The sequence below is a fragment of the Xenia sp. Carnegie-2017 genome, unplaced genomic scaffold (genome assembly GCF_021976095.1).
Source record: "Xenia sp. Carnegie-2017 unplaced genomic scaffold, XeniaSp_v1 HiC_scaffold_14, whole genome shotgun sequence".
Lineage (NCBI taxonomy): Eukaryota > Metazoa > Cnidaria > Anthozoa > Malacalcyonacea > Xeniidae > Xenia > Xenia sp. Carnegie-2017.
The window spans coordinates 11,433,975-11,446,232 of NW_025813447.1; the positions used below are offsets into that span (position 1 = coordinate 11,433,975).

The following is a 12,258-nucleotide window of genomic DNA, read 5'->3' on the forward strand; positions in this document are numbered from 1 at the left end:
CCGTATCTGTGAAATGTGAAATGCGAAACTTCAACTATTGTTTGTCATTTGTATTTAGTCGTAAAATAACAAGATTATAATATGAAAATGTCTTTGACCTGGTTTATTAAACAATTCACTACGACGATCCAATGCTGAGTGTGATTTTGATAACTAGTATCGCGTTAACTAAATGCAAAATAAAATAGAGATTCATTATAATGGCCATTGGAAATTACCATTTGCAAAGGTTGTGATTATAAAAGGGTTTTGAACACATTTGTAAATTTTTGTTGAACATTTTTTCTTGTCACAGGACTGTTCCAGCTCATTTTAACCAATTAATATAATATAACCTTTCAGAAAGCGATAAATAAACTTTTTGTTTTGCATATAAATATCCAAGAATTTGTAATTAAAGCTTGCTATCTATCTTTAGAGAGCCTTTCACTGGTTTCTTCATGTATTCTTTCCACCACGAAAGCCTTTGAGTGTTTGCTGGATTGTTTATCACAGACTGATAAAGATTCTCTAATGCCTAAAGGGTATTTCAAATCAGAGACATTTTAAATAAACTTACAAAATTGAATATGACGTTGGTCATTTTCTAAGAATGTAGCATAAGATGAGCAGAATTATTTTGTCACGTGAACAAACACGGAAAAACCCAAATAAAGTGCATGAAATTACACTGTGAAGTTATTATTTTACATAGAAATCGCATCGTAAGTTTTACGAGATCATGGTGCTTTGTTAGACCTATCATGAATCTGTGTTCATTGCCAGTAATGTTTCAGTTTTCATGTTCATTGCCAGAAATATCTTGTTTCTCTACCTCATTATATTCATTTTGCTTAAGGCTTTATTTGAGCGAAATATTTACGAGCTGATGAACAACGAGACCACATAATATCTAAGATAAACGTATACCTTTCCATTGCTATGACCAATAGGAGAGTTGAGAACAAAATCAGGAGGGGCAAGTGCATCAACCAAAGATACTGACTCTGGTTTTATCTAAAATATATATTCACCATTTATTTAGAAAATTCACAACTTGGAAAAGTTGAAAGGATGAAGTTTGACAAGGTTTTTACTAGCCTCGTTACAAAGTTCCAAGATTGTACTACGGATTTTTTCACCGTGGAGTCCATTACCCCAGAATCCTCCTGTTGCGATACCATATAAAAATACCAAAATATCTATCATCAGGGAAACTCAAAAGTATTTATCAATTAAGGTAAGGCACTCATAGTAGCTTTGTGTCGAAAAGATTATTTTTAAAGTGTGTGAGATATCAAGATTGTGTAGAAATAGGGCTTTTGCTTGTGTCTTTGATCAAAAGTGACGAGTTTGGTTAAATATGCAAAAAGATGCAAAAAATATTCTGATGGAAACGAACATTGCGTTTCCAGTTGAGTAATAATTCGGGGCGTCCAAAAAATTTATGATCATTTATTATACTCCGGCTACCTTTCTGAACAATAACCTTGCCAACGAACCTTCATAAAACTTTTCCAAGTGTTTTTCCAGTGTCCAAAGACCGTACAAAAGTTCTAACTTTAAAAGGATCTTTCTGAACTCATGTGGAGTTTCGGCATCGTGAACTAAATTATGAAATCGGTCGAAGATAGTTTTCTGAAATGAATGAAAAATTCACTTTAAGCGAAGATCGTGAAATCATAGAGTTGGACACGTTTGAGGAAGATGCTAAATTTACATGATCATCTTCTTGGTTGTTTAACTTGTTCTCACCAGGCTTTCGATAATTCAAGATCTTTGATTCAAAATACATTCGCTTACCTCGATGAATGCTATTGACAAAGAACGGCAAAAATACACCTGGCTGTCATTCTTGGCCGAAAATTCATCCTATATATGAATCAAAAATTAGTGAAAAAGACAGACTCGTTGCAATGTCTAACCAAACAGCTATAAATATGATCGTTAGATCAACATATAAACATTACCAAAATCTGTCAAAATACAACATGTCTGGGAAGAATTATGTTTTGTTGATAGTATATTTCACTTTGATGGTGAGCAAAAGACCTGTATTCCTGCTTAATTTCAGCATGGCATTTCTAATGACAAGTCATAGTTCATGGATATAACATATAATGGCAAAAATATTTTAACCTGTCCAAGAGCCACTTGATTTTGAAGTTTTTGCTCGCTCTTCTTCAGCAAATAACAAACCAACCACTCAAATGCTTTGGAAATTACTACAAATCACAAAGAAGTTAGATTCTTGGAATGGATTTTGTAATTCGGAAGAATACTTATTTGCGAAACGGACCAACAAAGTGCAATTGTTTCCTTTCCTATCAAAAATTTTCAATATCGATGTGAAGCATGAAATCTTGCACACGGGCAAGCAAGCAACATTAAAATTGTTGTCACTTTTACGCAAGAGCTTCTATTTGACTCGTAAAATTAAATCAAACAACTAGAGAACTTTTGCACGTGAGCAGCATGGGACAGCTGGTGTCTATTCAGACTACGAATTTCATTTCAAATGGCAAAAATGAACGATAAACGCTAGTGAAATTCACCATTTGGATTCCTATAATCTTCATTGTTTGTCGCCAGTGTGTTGCTCGTCAATATTTGCTGTATGTTATTAATGAAATCAACACATCCCGTTGGTGAATTAAGTCTTTGACCTGGTGAGAATAAAGAAATCAAACGCATAAGTTTGTTAAACCACAGTCAGCAAAATACATAATCGTGTTAGCCTAAACCAATTGTTAATTCCGCATTACTAAAAAAAGAACATTCCACTTAGTACAGTTGGACTACAAAGTTGTTCAAACCAATAGACCACTTTTTCCATCACTCCATCATAACTATATCACTTCTATCACGATAACATTATATATATTTTTCAAATTCATTTTTCGTAAAAATTAAAAAACTACATTTACAACAAAATTTTTTTGTACACTTCGTTATTAACTTGTAACTTTTATAAAAACGTTTAAACATACCTTTATTTTTTTCATCAAGTTTCGCCAACAAAAAATTGCTTGTTTGACTAAGTAACAAGTTATTGTCTCCTTCATATGTACAATTAGGATCGTTATCATCTCGAAGTTCACCCAATCTGTTAACTGAAGACGAAGAATGATTTTGATTTTGATGAGCAACTTTAAATGGTAAATCAGTTCATTCATCGACATCATGTATTGCACGAAGCTGATAAACAACTAAAGAAAGGCATTCCATTGGCAACAATAAAATATTGTACCAGCTAAATAGCCATGACCTCCACAGGCTTCACGACATTCCTGGATAGCATCACGAGCTGCCCACGCTGACAAAGGTTTCGAGGAGCAAGAAAGTGCGTGGATTTCACGACCAAGGTCCACCTTAAAGCGTACAAATAACAGTTTGATTTTCGGCATCTAGAGAAATCATCAGTTTTTGTTCGGACTAATTGTATTTTGAGCTTTTTTGTACCTTGTTTTCATCTGATTCGCCCATAATCATGGCAATGTGAAATTCCACCAAATTTGTAAACAACGTCTGGGAGAAATGTTGCAAGACGTACGTGAATGCAAGCATCGGAATAAGCCTCCATTGCTGAAATTGTAGACACGAAAAAATGTATCTATTGAAAGAAAGTCAGCTGTATCGTAATACGCGAGCCATTACATAAATTGAGTATAAACTGTTTAGTTAATGAAGAATATATGAACAACTACTATCAAAACTTTATACTCCATTGAAACGACTGTAGGACAGCTTGAAAAGATTAGTTTAAAAAAAGATCGTTTATCTTTACTGTGTGTTAGAAACCTCATTACAGAATAAAATATTCCGTATAGCAGGCTAGAACATCTTACCTGCATTTGATATTCTAAAACAGGTATTTCCTCTTTGCCTGGTGGACCGAATTGTCTTCTAACAGCCGAATATCTAGTAATTTGGTTTGATATTAAAATCAAAGAAATTGAATGTAAATTGAATGTCAACTAAGGTGCTAAAATGGAGTTCCCAGTTTCAATAGACATGTTTTATTACGTCTGAATAAATAAAATTTCACTGAATTGAGTCGTCCAAAAATGTGGAAAAAACAAACAATGGCTGTCGATATTCGCAATTAAAACATCAGTTTTTCGTATTAATACGTGGAGGCTACTCTTAACCGTTTTCGTGAGAACGCATATACGTGATAGAATTTACCATTGCAGTCTGTGACGAATGTGCAGTATGGTATGCATCAATACAAAATACAATCTACATTACTAGGCATGGGTACGTCACAGACCAGGGATGAAACTAAAGCACGAAGACATCGTGTATAGGTAAATGTCTGTCTTTTCTTTACAATCACTACAATGCATCCTATGGATAGTTAATGCGCTCGCTAAGCTCATAGATAAAAAGATAAAAACTTGTACAAACCTAATGGCAATCGTTAGACATAATTTTAAATTGACTGTACTCATTAGTGTGATACTGACTCTCCCATTAGATAGTGCACCCAAAACAGCAGCGAATCTCTTGCGGGGATCTCTTATCTCTGATACATATTGACCATCTGGAGTGACATGTGACTCTTTGCTTATCAAACACTCCCTTGCAATGCGAACGTTTTTAAACGATACAAAACTGAAAAAAATTCGATGAAAAAAAAATAGAAAGTTCATGGAAAAACGATCAACACTAAACGCCATATTTTCCAGAAATAATTTCGTTTAGAAGCGCAAATCAATAAACAGGTTATCTATTTAATCTTTCCACGAAAGTTTTAATGAGCCTGCCTGAACATCGTTTGAAAAACAACTTTCCAAAATTCCAAGCAACTTTTCAAAATTATTTTTACGTTGGTCTTCCCCATTTTCAGTTTCACAACAAACACTCAACAAGGTGCGTGATTAATACAATATAAAAGAGCAGAGTATTGTTCAACTTGTTCAATCATTAATCCTCTTACCTACTTTAAGGCAGTTTTGCAATAAACCTTCAAAACACGTGCGTAAAAAACAACTTCAGAAGTAAATGCGCGAAATCAACATAATCTGTGATGTTAAATCAGTACGCCCGTTCTCGTATACTACTATTTTGAAGTAAAAAAACCACATAAATACCTAGGTTTCTAGATACTCATCCTTACCCATTGTCTAACTCGTTCTGTCCCAACTTTAATCCAATATCGCCAACAAATACTCCAGGTCTTGAAGAGAGATCAGTGTTACGGACTTGAACACAAAATGCGTGAAGACCATGACACTCGCCATCCGGGGTGTAGAGTTGAGCATACACCAAAGCGTGGGTGGCTGTTTTACCCAGGTTGCCAACCCACCATTTTGTTGCCTCGTAATCAGGTGTGTTTAGAACAAATTCCTGGTTAAAAAATCAAATAATGTATATTTGTTATGTAGTCCCATCCTCTGGCATATTTATGGAAAAAATGGGAAAAAATAGCTCGCCGAATCTTAACCCCAAAGAAAGTATGCTGAAAAACGGCAAGTAACTTATTAATTCTCGTCTATTAAAGATGTGAGTTTTTTCTTCTAATTTCCACTAGTTCACATTTAGAACTATATAAAAGGATCTTTCGAAACTTCACGATTAAAAAATCATTTGAACATAAATGGAACATTTTTCATTTCTTTTTTAAATTGCAATGAAGCAACCCGTGTCATGTTCTTTGCAACTCCACATTAAAGCAATGATATAAAAATATATTTTTCGGTCGCTTTTTTAATTTTCTCCCATGCATTTCCCGTCAAACATCAAAAACACGGAATAAAAAGAACAATTTAAATTGGAAGATAATTGTCGTTCTAAAAGTTCTAGCTACCTCACAAATTTACTACCTGAGTGTGAGGGTCGTAAGTCGCTGTGGTTCTCATCGCTTTCGTATTGCTTCCATGGCTGAGTTCCGTAAGAGCAAAACAACCCATAATCTATAAAAATGTCAGTTCAAAGTAGATTAGTGTACGTTTGTTATAACTAAGCAATGACTCATTACTAACACTTGGAGGCATAAGAAGGTTTAATACGTTGAACAAAATGAAGAGTAAAGGTGAATAAATACTCCCACACGAGATGAAGTGGACCACAATGGCGGTATTCTACATTTTGCTTAAATATACCAAAGACAGTTTTAAACTTTTAATTTTCAAAATTCTGCAAATGCTACATGGTGGTAGGAGTTCACAAAACTTTCATATGAAACAAATTTCCTACGTGAATCGCCCTGAAAAGAAACGACTGAAATTCAAAAACCCATTTCAAAGTTCTCCTTCTTTTGAAAAAGATACCTAACGATGTAAGAGTAGAGCAGTCATTAGCTGTAATAGTACCTCCAGGTTGTCACATTTATCAGCAATTTCTTGTATCAACGGATCCCGACTTGATCGCTTTAGAAGTATCGAAAACATCTAAAATTCATCAATAATTTAGAAGCTGGAATTAGAAAGGGGTTGGTGCGGGGTCGAGCTGCAGCCTAAAGAGCCTAACTTTTACTACTGCTTTGCAAATATTTCGTTTTTCTAAAGAAATAAAAAATTTGAACAATTCAAATTTTACACCGCAGTACAAAATCTTCATGCTATGGCACCGTGACGGACCTATAGTGTTCATGTCAATCAAATAAATTTAAAGTTGAAAATAACTTAAATACCGGATAGGCAAGGAGCGTAATCAGTAAGTTGCGATTAAGATGATCTGGTCAGAAAAACCCGGAAAACCTCTGCGAAACCTCTGCGGAGGAGAGACGTCTCATTCTTAACACATACGCTAAACTGGGTTTTAAACATTGGATTTAACACAGGTTCAAATGAGACAACTGCAGCTTACTCATGTCAATAGATATTTGTACGTAGCTTGAATGTGCAGACTGGCTGTTCCTTTTTTGGGGAGGGTGGAGAGTGGACGATTTAGTCGACTGTTTCAGAGTCAGTACATGACACAATCAATAACCCCGCTTTGCCTTGCCTTATCCTTGTACCTCCAGTTATTTTTACTTCGTGTGATTTAAATACAGATTTTGAAAGTTGACCTGAAACTGCAGTTGATATTTTGTCGCTAACCCCCAGTTGATGGAGCCAACAGCGTCTGTAAAAGCGTGCACTTTGTATGGGTTCTCCCAAACGTCGCCCATAAAATCATATTCAATAAGACGTTTGAGTCTCAGCCAAGTTAAATGTCGCTTTTCGTCCACTGATAAGCCTTTTGTGGATTGTGTGAACAATGGATCTTTTGATAATGTGGCCCATATTTCTTCTTTTATATCTAAAATATCGCTGCCATTAATAAACTTTTTCATTTCATACCAGTCAAAGGAAGCTCTCTTTCTGTAGACGTCCAGCGGACCCGAAGGAAAGGAAACGAAAACTTTACTTTTCTCCATCATTAATTTGTACTGAAAAGAACGCACAAAGCGTGAATGTACAATTTTAATTTTACGATTATTCACCGTATGATATAATATGATTATTTAAGTTGTCACGTTTTTTGTAGGTCAACGAAGGCCTCGTGACCACTGCTCCACAGTGACTGGGCTCACTGGGCTCTTGTGATATGTCGGATGATTTCGATGTTCGATAGCATTGAATCCACACTGGAATAGGGTAGAAAATTTCGTTCTTTATACTAGATTTTCTGGAGACGTTAAATATTGGGGAGAATGGCTGGCAATTTATTACGTTTTGTCGATAAAGTTGTTCTTATTACTGGAGCAGGCCGTGGTCTTGGTAGAGAATATGCACTGGCGTTTGCTGATCGTGGAGCTCAGGTGGTTGTTAACGACTTAGGTAGTAATGAGAAAGGAGAAGGAAAAAGCAGTTCTTCAGCCGATGAGGTCGTCGAAAAGATCACGAAAGCAGGAGGAAAAGCGATTGCCAATTATGAATCTGTTGAAAACGGTGAAGAATTAGTGAGACAAGTTATAGAAGCGTTAGGTCGAATTGATATTTTGATCAATAATGCCGGAATTTTACGAGATAAATCATTTCGTAAAATGACTATCACTGAGTGGGATTTGGTACATCGTGTTCACTTAAGGGGGGCATTCTTAGTTACAAAAGCAGCTTGGCCTCATATGCAAAAACAGGGATATGGACATATCATTATGATTTCCTCAGGAACCGGTCTCTTTGGTAGATATGGGCAAGCGAATTATGCTGCTGCAAAAATTGGCCTGTATGGCCTTTGCCAAACTCTTGCTTTAGAAGGTGAGCAATACAATATCAGATGTAACACAATAGTGCCACTTGCAGATTCACGACTTACACAAGGAGTGATAGCAGATGAAGTACGGAAGATGTTGCCACCTAAAGTTGTGGCACCCTTTCTGTTGTACCTATGTCACAAGTCTTGTGCTGAGAGTGGTAAAATTTTCTATATTGCCGGTGGGGGAGCTGCCATGTTACGTTGGCAGCAGTCTGGAAGTTTAAATCTTTCAAGTGGTGATAAAGTTATCACTCCAGAACTTGTGCGGGATAATTGGAGTAAGTTAAAAGATTGGTCAAATGCCTCTTATCCAAAATCTGATCCAGAGAGCTTGTCGTCTTTGCTGTCTACTGCAAAACCCCCAGGTGGAGGTTCTGAGATGACCAATGCAAGTGAAGAGTTTAAGTATACCTTCAAAGATGTCATAAGGTATGCATTGGGCATTGGTGTTAAAGTGAAGGAAGATGGATCTCACATGAAATTTCTTTATGAAGGCAATGAGGATTTTAGTGTAATCCCGACTTTTGCTGTTTTGCCTGCCCAGGTACTTATGCACTTTAATTTACCTGGTGTTATTATTGATATGTATGATCATGACCAGTACTATTCTTTCAACTACCTGTACTTTTTCTCATTTTTGTCATAATTAGTTTTTATATTTGTGTTACGTAGATATCTATGATGTCAAACTCTGCTCTTATTAAAGAAAATGTTGGAATAGATTTCAATCCTGCAAAGGTTGGTAGTTATTTGGTATTGTTGAAAAACTGTATTAATATCTACATCTTGCAGTTATAGCTCTATATGTCCAGTCAATGTAGGGTAAATAAATGTTCATCATTGCAGAAAATAAGGAAATGTCCAGCACAAGCTCCTTCATTAAAAAATTAATTCTCCTTGCCCAATGCAATTTGTTTTAATGCGTTGTAATTTTACTTACAAATCTTGATAAGAAACTTATAAAACAGCAAAACAAAAGTTACCTGTTGTGTGAATTGTTTTAATGCCTGTATTGTTACATGGTTTTCAATGACACCAAAGTTAAATGGAGATTATGAAATAGGACAGCTTTATATCTACTATTTGATGTTTTATTGAATGCAGGCAGTTCATGGCGAGCAGTATCTTGAATTGTATCGTCCAATACCACCAAACGGGAGTTTGAAAAATGAAATAACTCTAGTAGATGTACTTGATAAGAAATCTGGAGCAGTGATTATTGTCAATGCTACATGTTCTGATGAGAAAGGTATTTTATTTTTATTTGCTATGTTAATTATTAATGTTGCTTGTGGGAATCATAGATGAAGTCTTTGATAGGTGAAGTTACAGCCTGTCAATAATGTGTTTTTGATTCTTACCAGTCATCTTTTCAAATTGTCAAGCTTAACCCTTGTTAAGTCTTTCATTTGTCAATGTAAGTGTTTGTTATCAATTGTGATTACAAGCTATTATTCATTCCAAAACAGGCCCAATATGTTTTAACCAGTTTGTGACATTCTGCATCGGAGCCGGTGGTTTTGGTGGTAAAAGCCATTCAAATGAAATTAAGCCCATTGCGAAGCCACCAAACAGACCTCCCGATGTTGTTGAAATTGAAAAAACTGATGAAAGTCAAGCTGCACTGTATCGTTTATCTGGTGACTTTAACCCCTTACATATTGATCCAAATTTTGCACAAATGGGAGGTATGATGTATTAAGATTTTTTTTGAATTATATTGGTAGTGTCAATGATAGCAACCAGCGTTAGGTTCAGTGTACTAACAGGCCTGATAGTTTCAACAGCAAGTGTAATTTGTCTGGTTTTGGGGGGTATTGGTTTATCTTTAGTGGGTGACATCTTTGACTAGAAAATTTGACATTATGTTATAATAGTTCTATTTCAACCATGAATGATATGTATGTTTGATCGATGTTTATTGCTAATTAACCTTTGAACAACTCAGCTCGATTAATTGCTCATGTAGATATTTTTTCTACTTTTCTTGCACAAAACAGGTTTTAATGCCCCAATACTTCATGGTCTTTGCTTTTTGGGTATTGCAACGCGAGCAGTTCTCAAGCATTTTTGCGACAATAATGTTGATCTGTTCAAAGCCATCAAAGCTCGCTTTTCGAAACCGGTCATTCCTGGTCAAAGTATTCGGGTTGAAATGTGGAAGGGCGGAAACAACCGAATCTTTGTGCAATGCAAGGTTGTTGAAACTGGTGATGTTGTATTGTCAGGAGCGTATGTTGATCTTCACAGCAGAGCAAGTACAAATAAGGTTTGTGATTAAATTTCTAACATTGCAACTTAAAATAGTGGTGAATTCTGTGTTTCTCCCATAATTGATCGCAAGAAAAACATGGAATGTGAATCCAGTAAGGAACCTGTGTTAAGTACACGAAAACATTTACATTAAAAATTTTGCTGAAAATACGTACTTGATGATGGTTTACGTAGCCAGAAGTGCAAAATAGCTAGATAATTTTTTATGAGGTAAAAATCTGACCGTATACCAAGATATTTGAGAGATCCTTTTTGGAAAACCCCGTACATATAAATTTGTCGTGCTAATCCTCTTTCTTCTCTACACATTGAAATGCCAGTAGACTCAAATGTATGCATGTGACATGTATATGGCTATGATGAAAAAATAGCGCCTAAATTTTTGTTTTTAGGGCAATGAAAAAACTCCTTTGTCTCAAACAGCAATTACGTCATCTGCTCAAAGTGATACCATTTTTCAAATGATGTCAGAAAACTTGACGAACCACCCCAATTTAGTTCAAAAGTTAACGCGTCGTTTTTGTGGCGATTGACCAAAGATGGAAAAGTGGTGTCTGAGTGGATGATGGATTTCACAAAAATCCAGGATCGATAACGCACGGAAAACCTTCCGAAAAGGCCAATTGTACGATCACAGTTACCGATGAAGATTACATGAAAATCGTGATGGGGGAAACTAACCCTCAGAAACTATTCATGCAAGGAAAGATAAAAATAACTGGCAACATTATGTTGGCCCAAAAACTTCAGTCATTGTTGAACGAATTCGATATGAGAAAGGTAAAACATTAAACTTCTTGATAAGTAAAAATTATTTTAGAAAAGATTTTATTTTCATCAAATCAATGGAGTGTGCTGTTTTCTTATTTATTTCAAACAAGTACCAGTTGTGTGGACTTGCGATTTGTTGCTTACCGATATACATATTATTAAAACTACTTGGATGGCCTTAAGACTGTTAGTATCTATTAATGGGAATTGTAAACATAGTCAATTCTTCATGTAGAACTTTTACTTATTTAAGTTGCTTTCAATCACAAATTGTTATTAGTTCAAATAAGCGTTTTCATTGTGATGTAAAACTGTCAAGTCTTGCCGTATGTGTCTTTACAGGAAGTTGAAAAAATGAAGCAAAGTTCCACAATGCTTCCCGGAAAGCCTACAGTTGTGAAAAAACCCGACCTTCAGGCACGCGGTATTTTTGATGAGCTGGCAAAGCGACTTGTTTCCATGCCTCATTTGAGTAAAAAGATAAAAGCTACCTACCTATGGAAGATCACAAAAGACGGCAAGATCGCTGGTCAATGGTTCTTAGATTTGAAAAATGGCAGTGGGTCCATCACCGCGGGAGAATCTGAAAAAAAACCTGATTGTACCATAACAATAGCAGATGATGATTTGGTGAAAATCATGGAGGGAAAAGCCAATCCACAGCAGTTGTTTATGAGTGGTAAACTTAAAGTTGGAGGAAATATCTTACTTTCCGCGAAACTTGGCGATCTTTTGAAATCACAAGCGAAACTTTAATCATTTACGTTCTTATTTCATTATTAACATGATAATTTTTCTTAGAAAAAATGAGTTAAGCCAAAAACCGTTTGAAAATTAAAGCTTGGTAAAATAATTGTACGAAAATAAGTGGAATACGTTTTTGGGCTTGTTAGAAAAGCAACGCTTCAGAATTTTCTTTAAATTTATCTTGTGTAATCAAACTTAATAGCTTGAAGTAAAATATATATAAATATGGTATGACGCTGTGGTAAATAAACAATTTATCGGCTAAAAGAAAATTTCTAGTTATTCACTTCAGCCAATTTA

At 35.4% G+C, this 12,258-nt stretch overlaps 2 protein-coding genes across 3 annotated transcripts; one reads left to right on the forward strand and one right to left on the reverse strand.

Moving 5' to 3' along the window:
• Window positions 1-35: 35 nt before the first annotated feature.
• On the reverse strand, window positions 36-7,473 carry LOC124434946 (peroxisomal acyl-coenzyme A oxidase 3-like). Its single transcript, XM_046984898.1, has 16 exons — window positions 6,995-7,473; window positions 6,297-6,374; window positions 5,808-5,897; window positions 5,102-5,331; window positions 4,390-4,596; window positions 3,828-3,900; window positions 3,442-3,564; window positions 3,230-3,350; window positions 2,970-3,092; window positions 2,535-2,645; window positions 2,119-2,204; window positions 1,783-1,851; window positions 1,482-1,617; window positions 1,081-1,148; window positions 910-996; window positions 36-517 (listed from the first exon to the last, which is right to left on the reverse strand). Exons 1-16 carry the CDS (start codon window positions 7,346-7,348, stop codon window positions 395-397), a joined length of 2,079 nt encoding a protein of 692 aa, XP_046840854.1. The 5' UTR covers window positions 7,349-7,473; the 3' UTR covers window positions 36-394.
• Window positions 7,465-12,230, forward strand: LOC124434950 (peroxisomal multifunctional enzyme type 2-like). Of its 2 annotated transcripts, XR_006944944.1 has the most exons (7): window positions 7,465-8,710; window positions 8,839-8,904; window positions 9,271-9,415; window positions 9,636-9,854; window positions 10,167-10,435; window positions 10,833-11,220; window positions 11,554-11,690. XR_006944944.1 is itself a non-coding variant. In XM_046984904.1 (6 exons), exons 1-6 carry the CDS (start codon window positions 7,622-7,624, stop codon window positions 11,965-11,967), a joined length of 2,202 nt encoding a protein of 733 aa, XP_046840860.1. In that variant the 5' UTR covers window positions 7,465-7,621; the 3' UTR covers window positions 11,968-12,230. The 2 variants fall into 2 exon arrangements, 1 of the variants encoding a protein (XP_046840860.1); XM_046984904.1 differs by lacking the exon at window positions 10,833-11,220 and having other exon boundaries at window positions 11,554-12,230.
• Window positions 12,231-12,258: the final 28 nt, after the last annotated feature.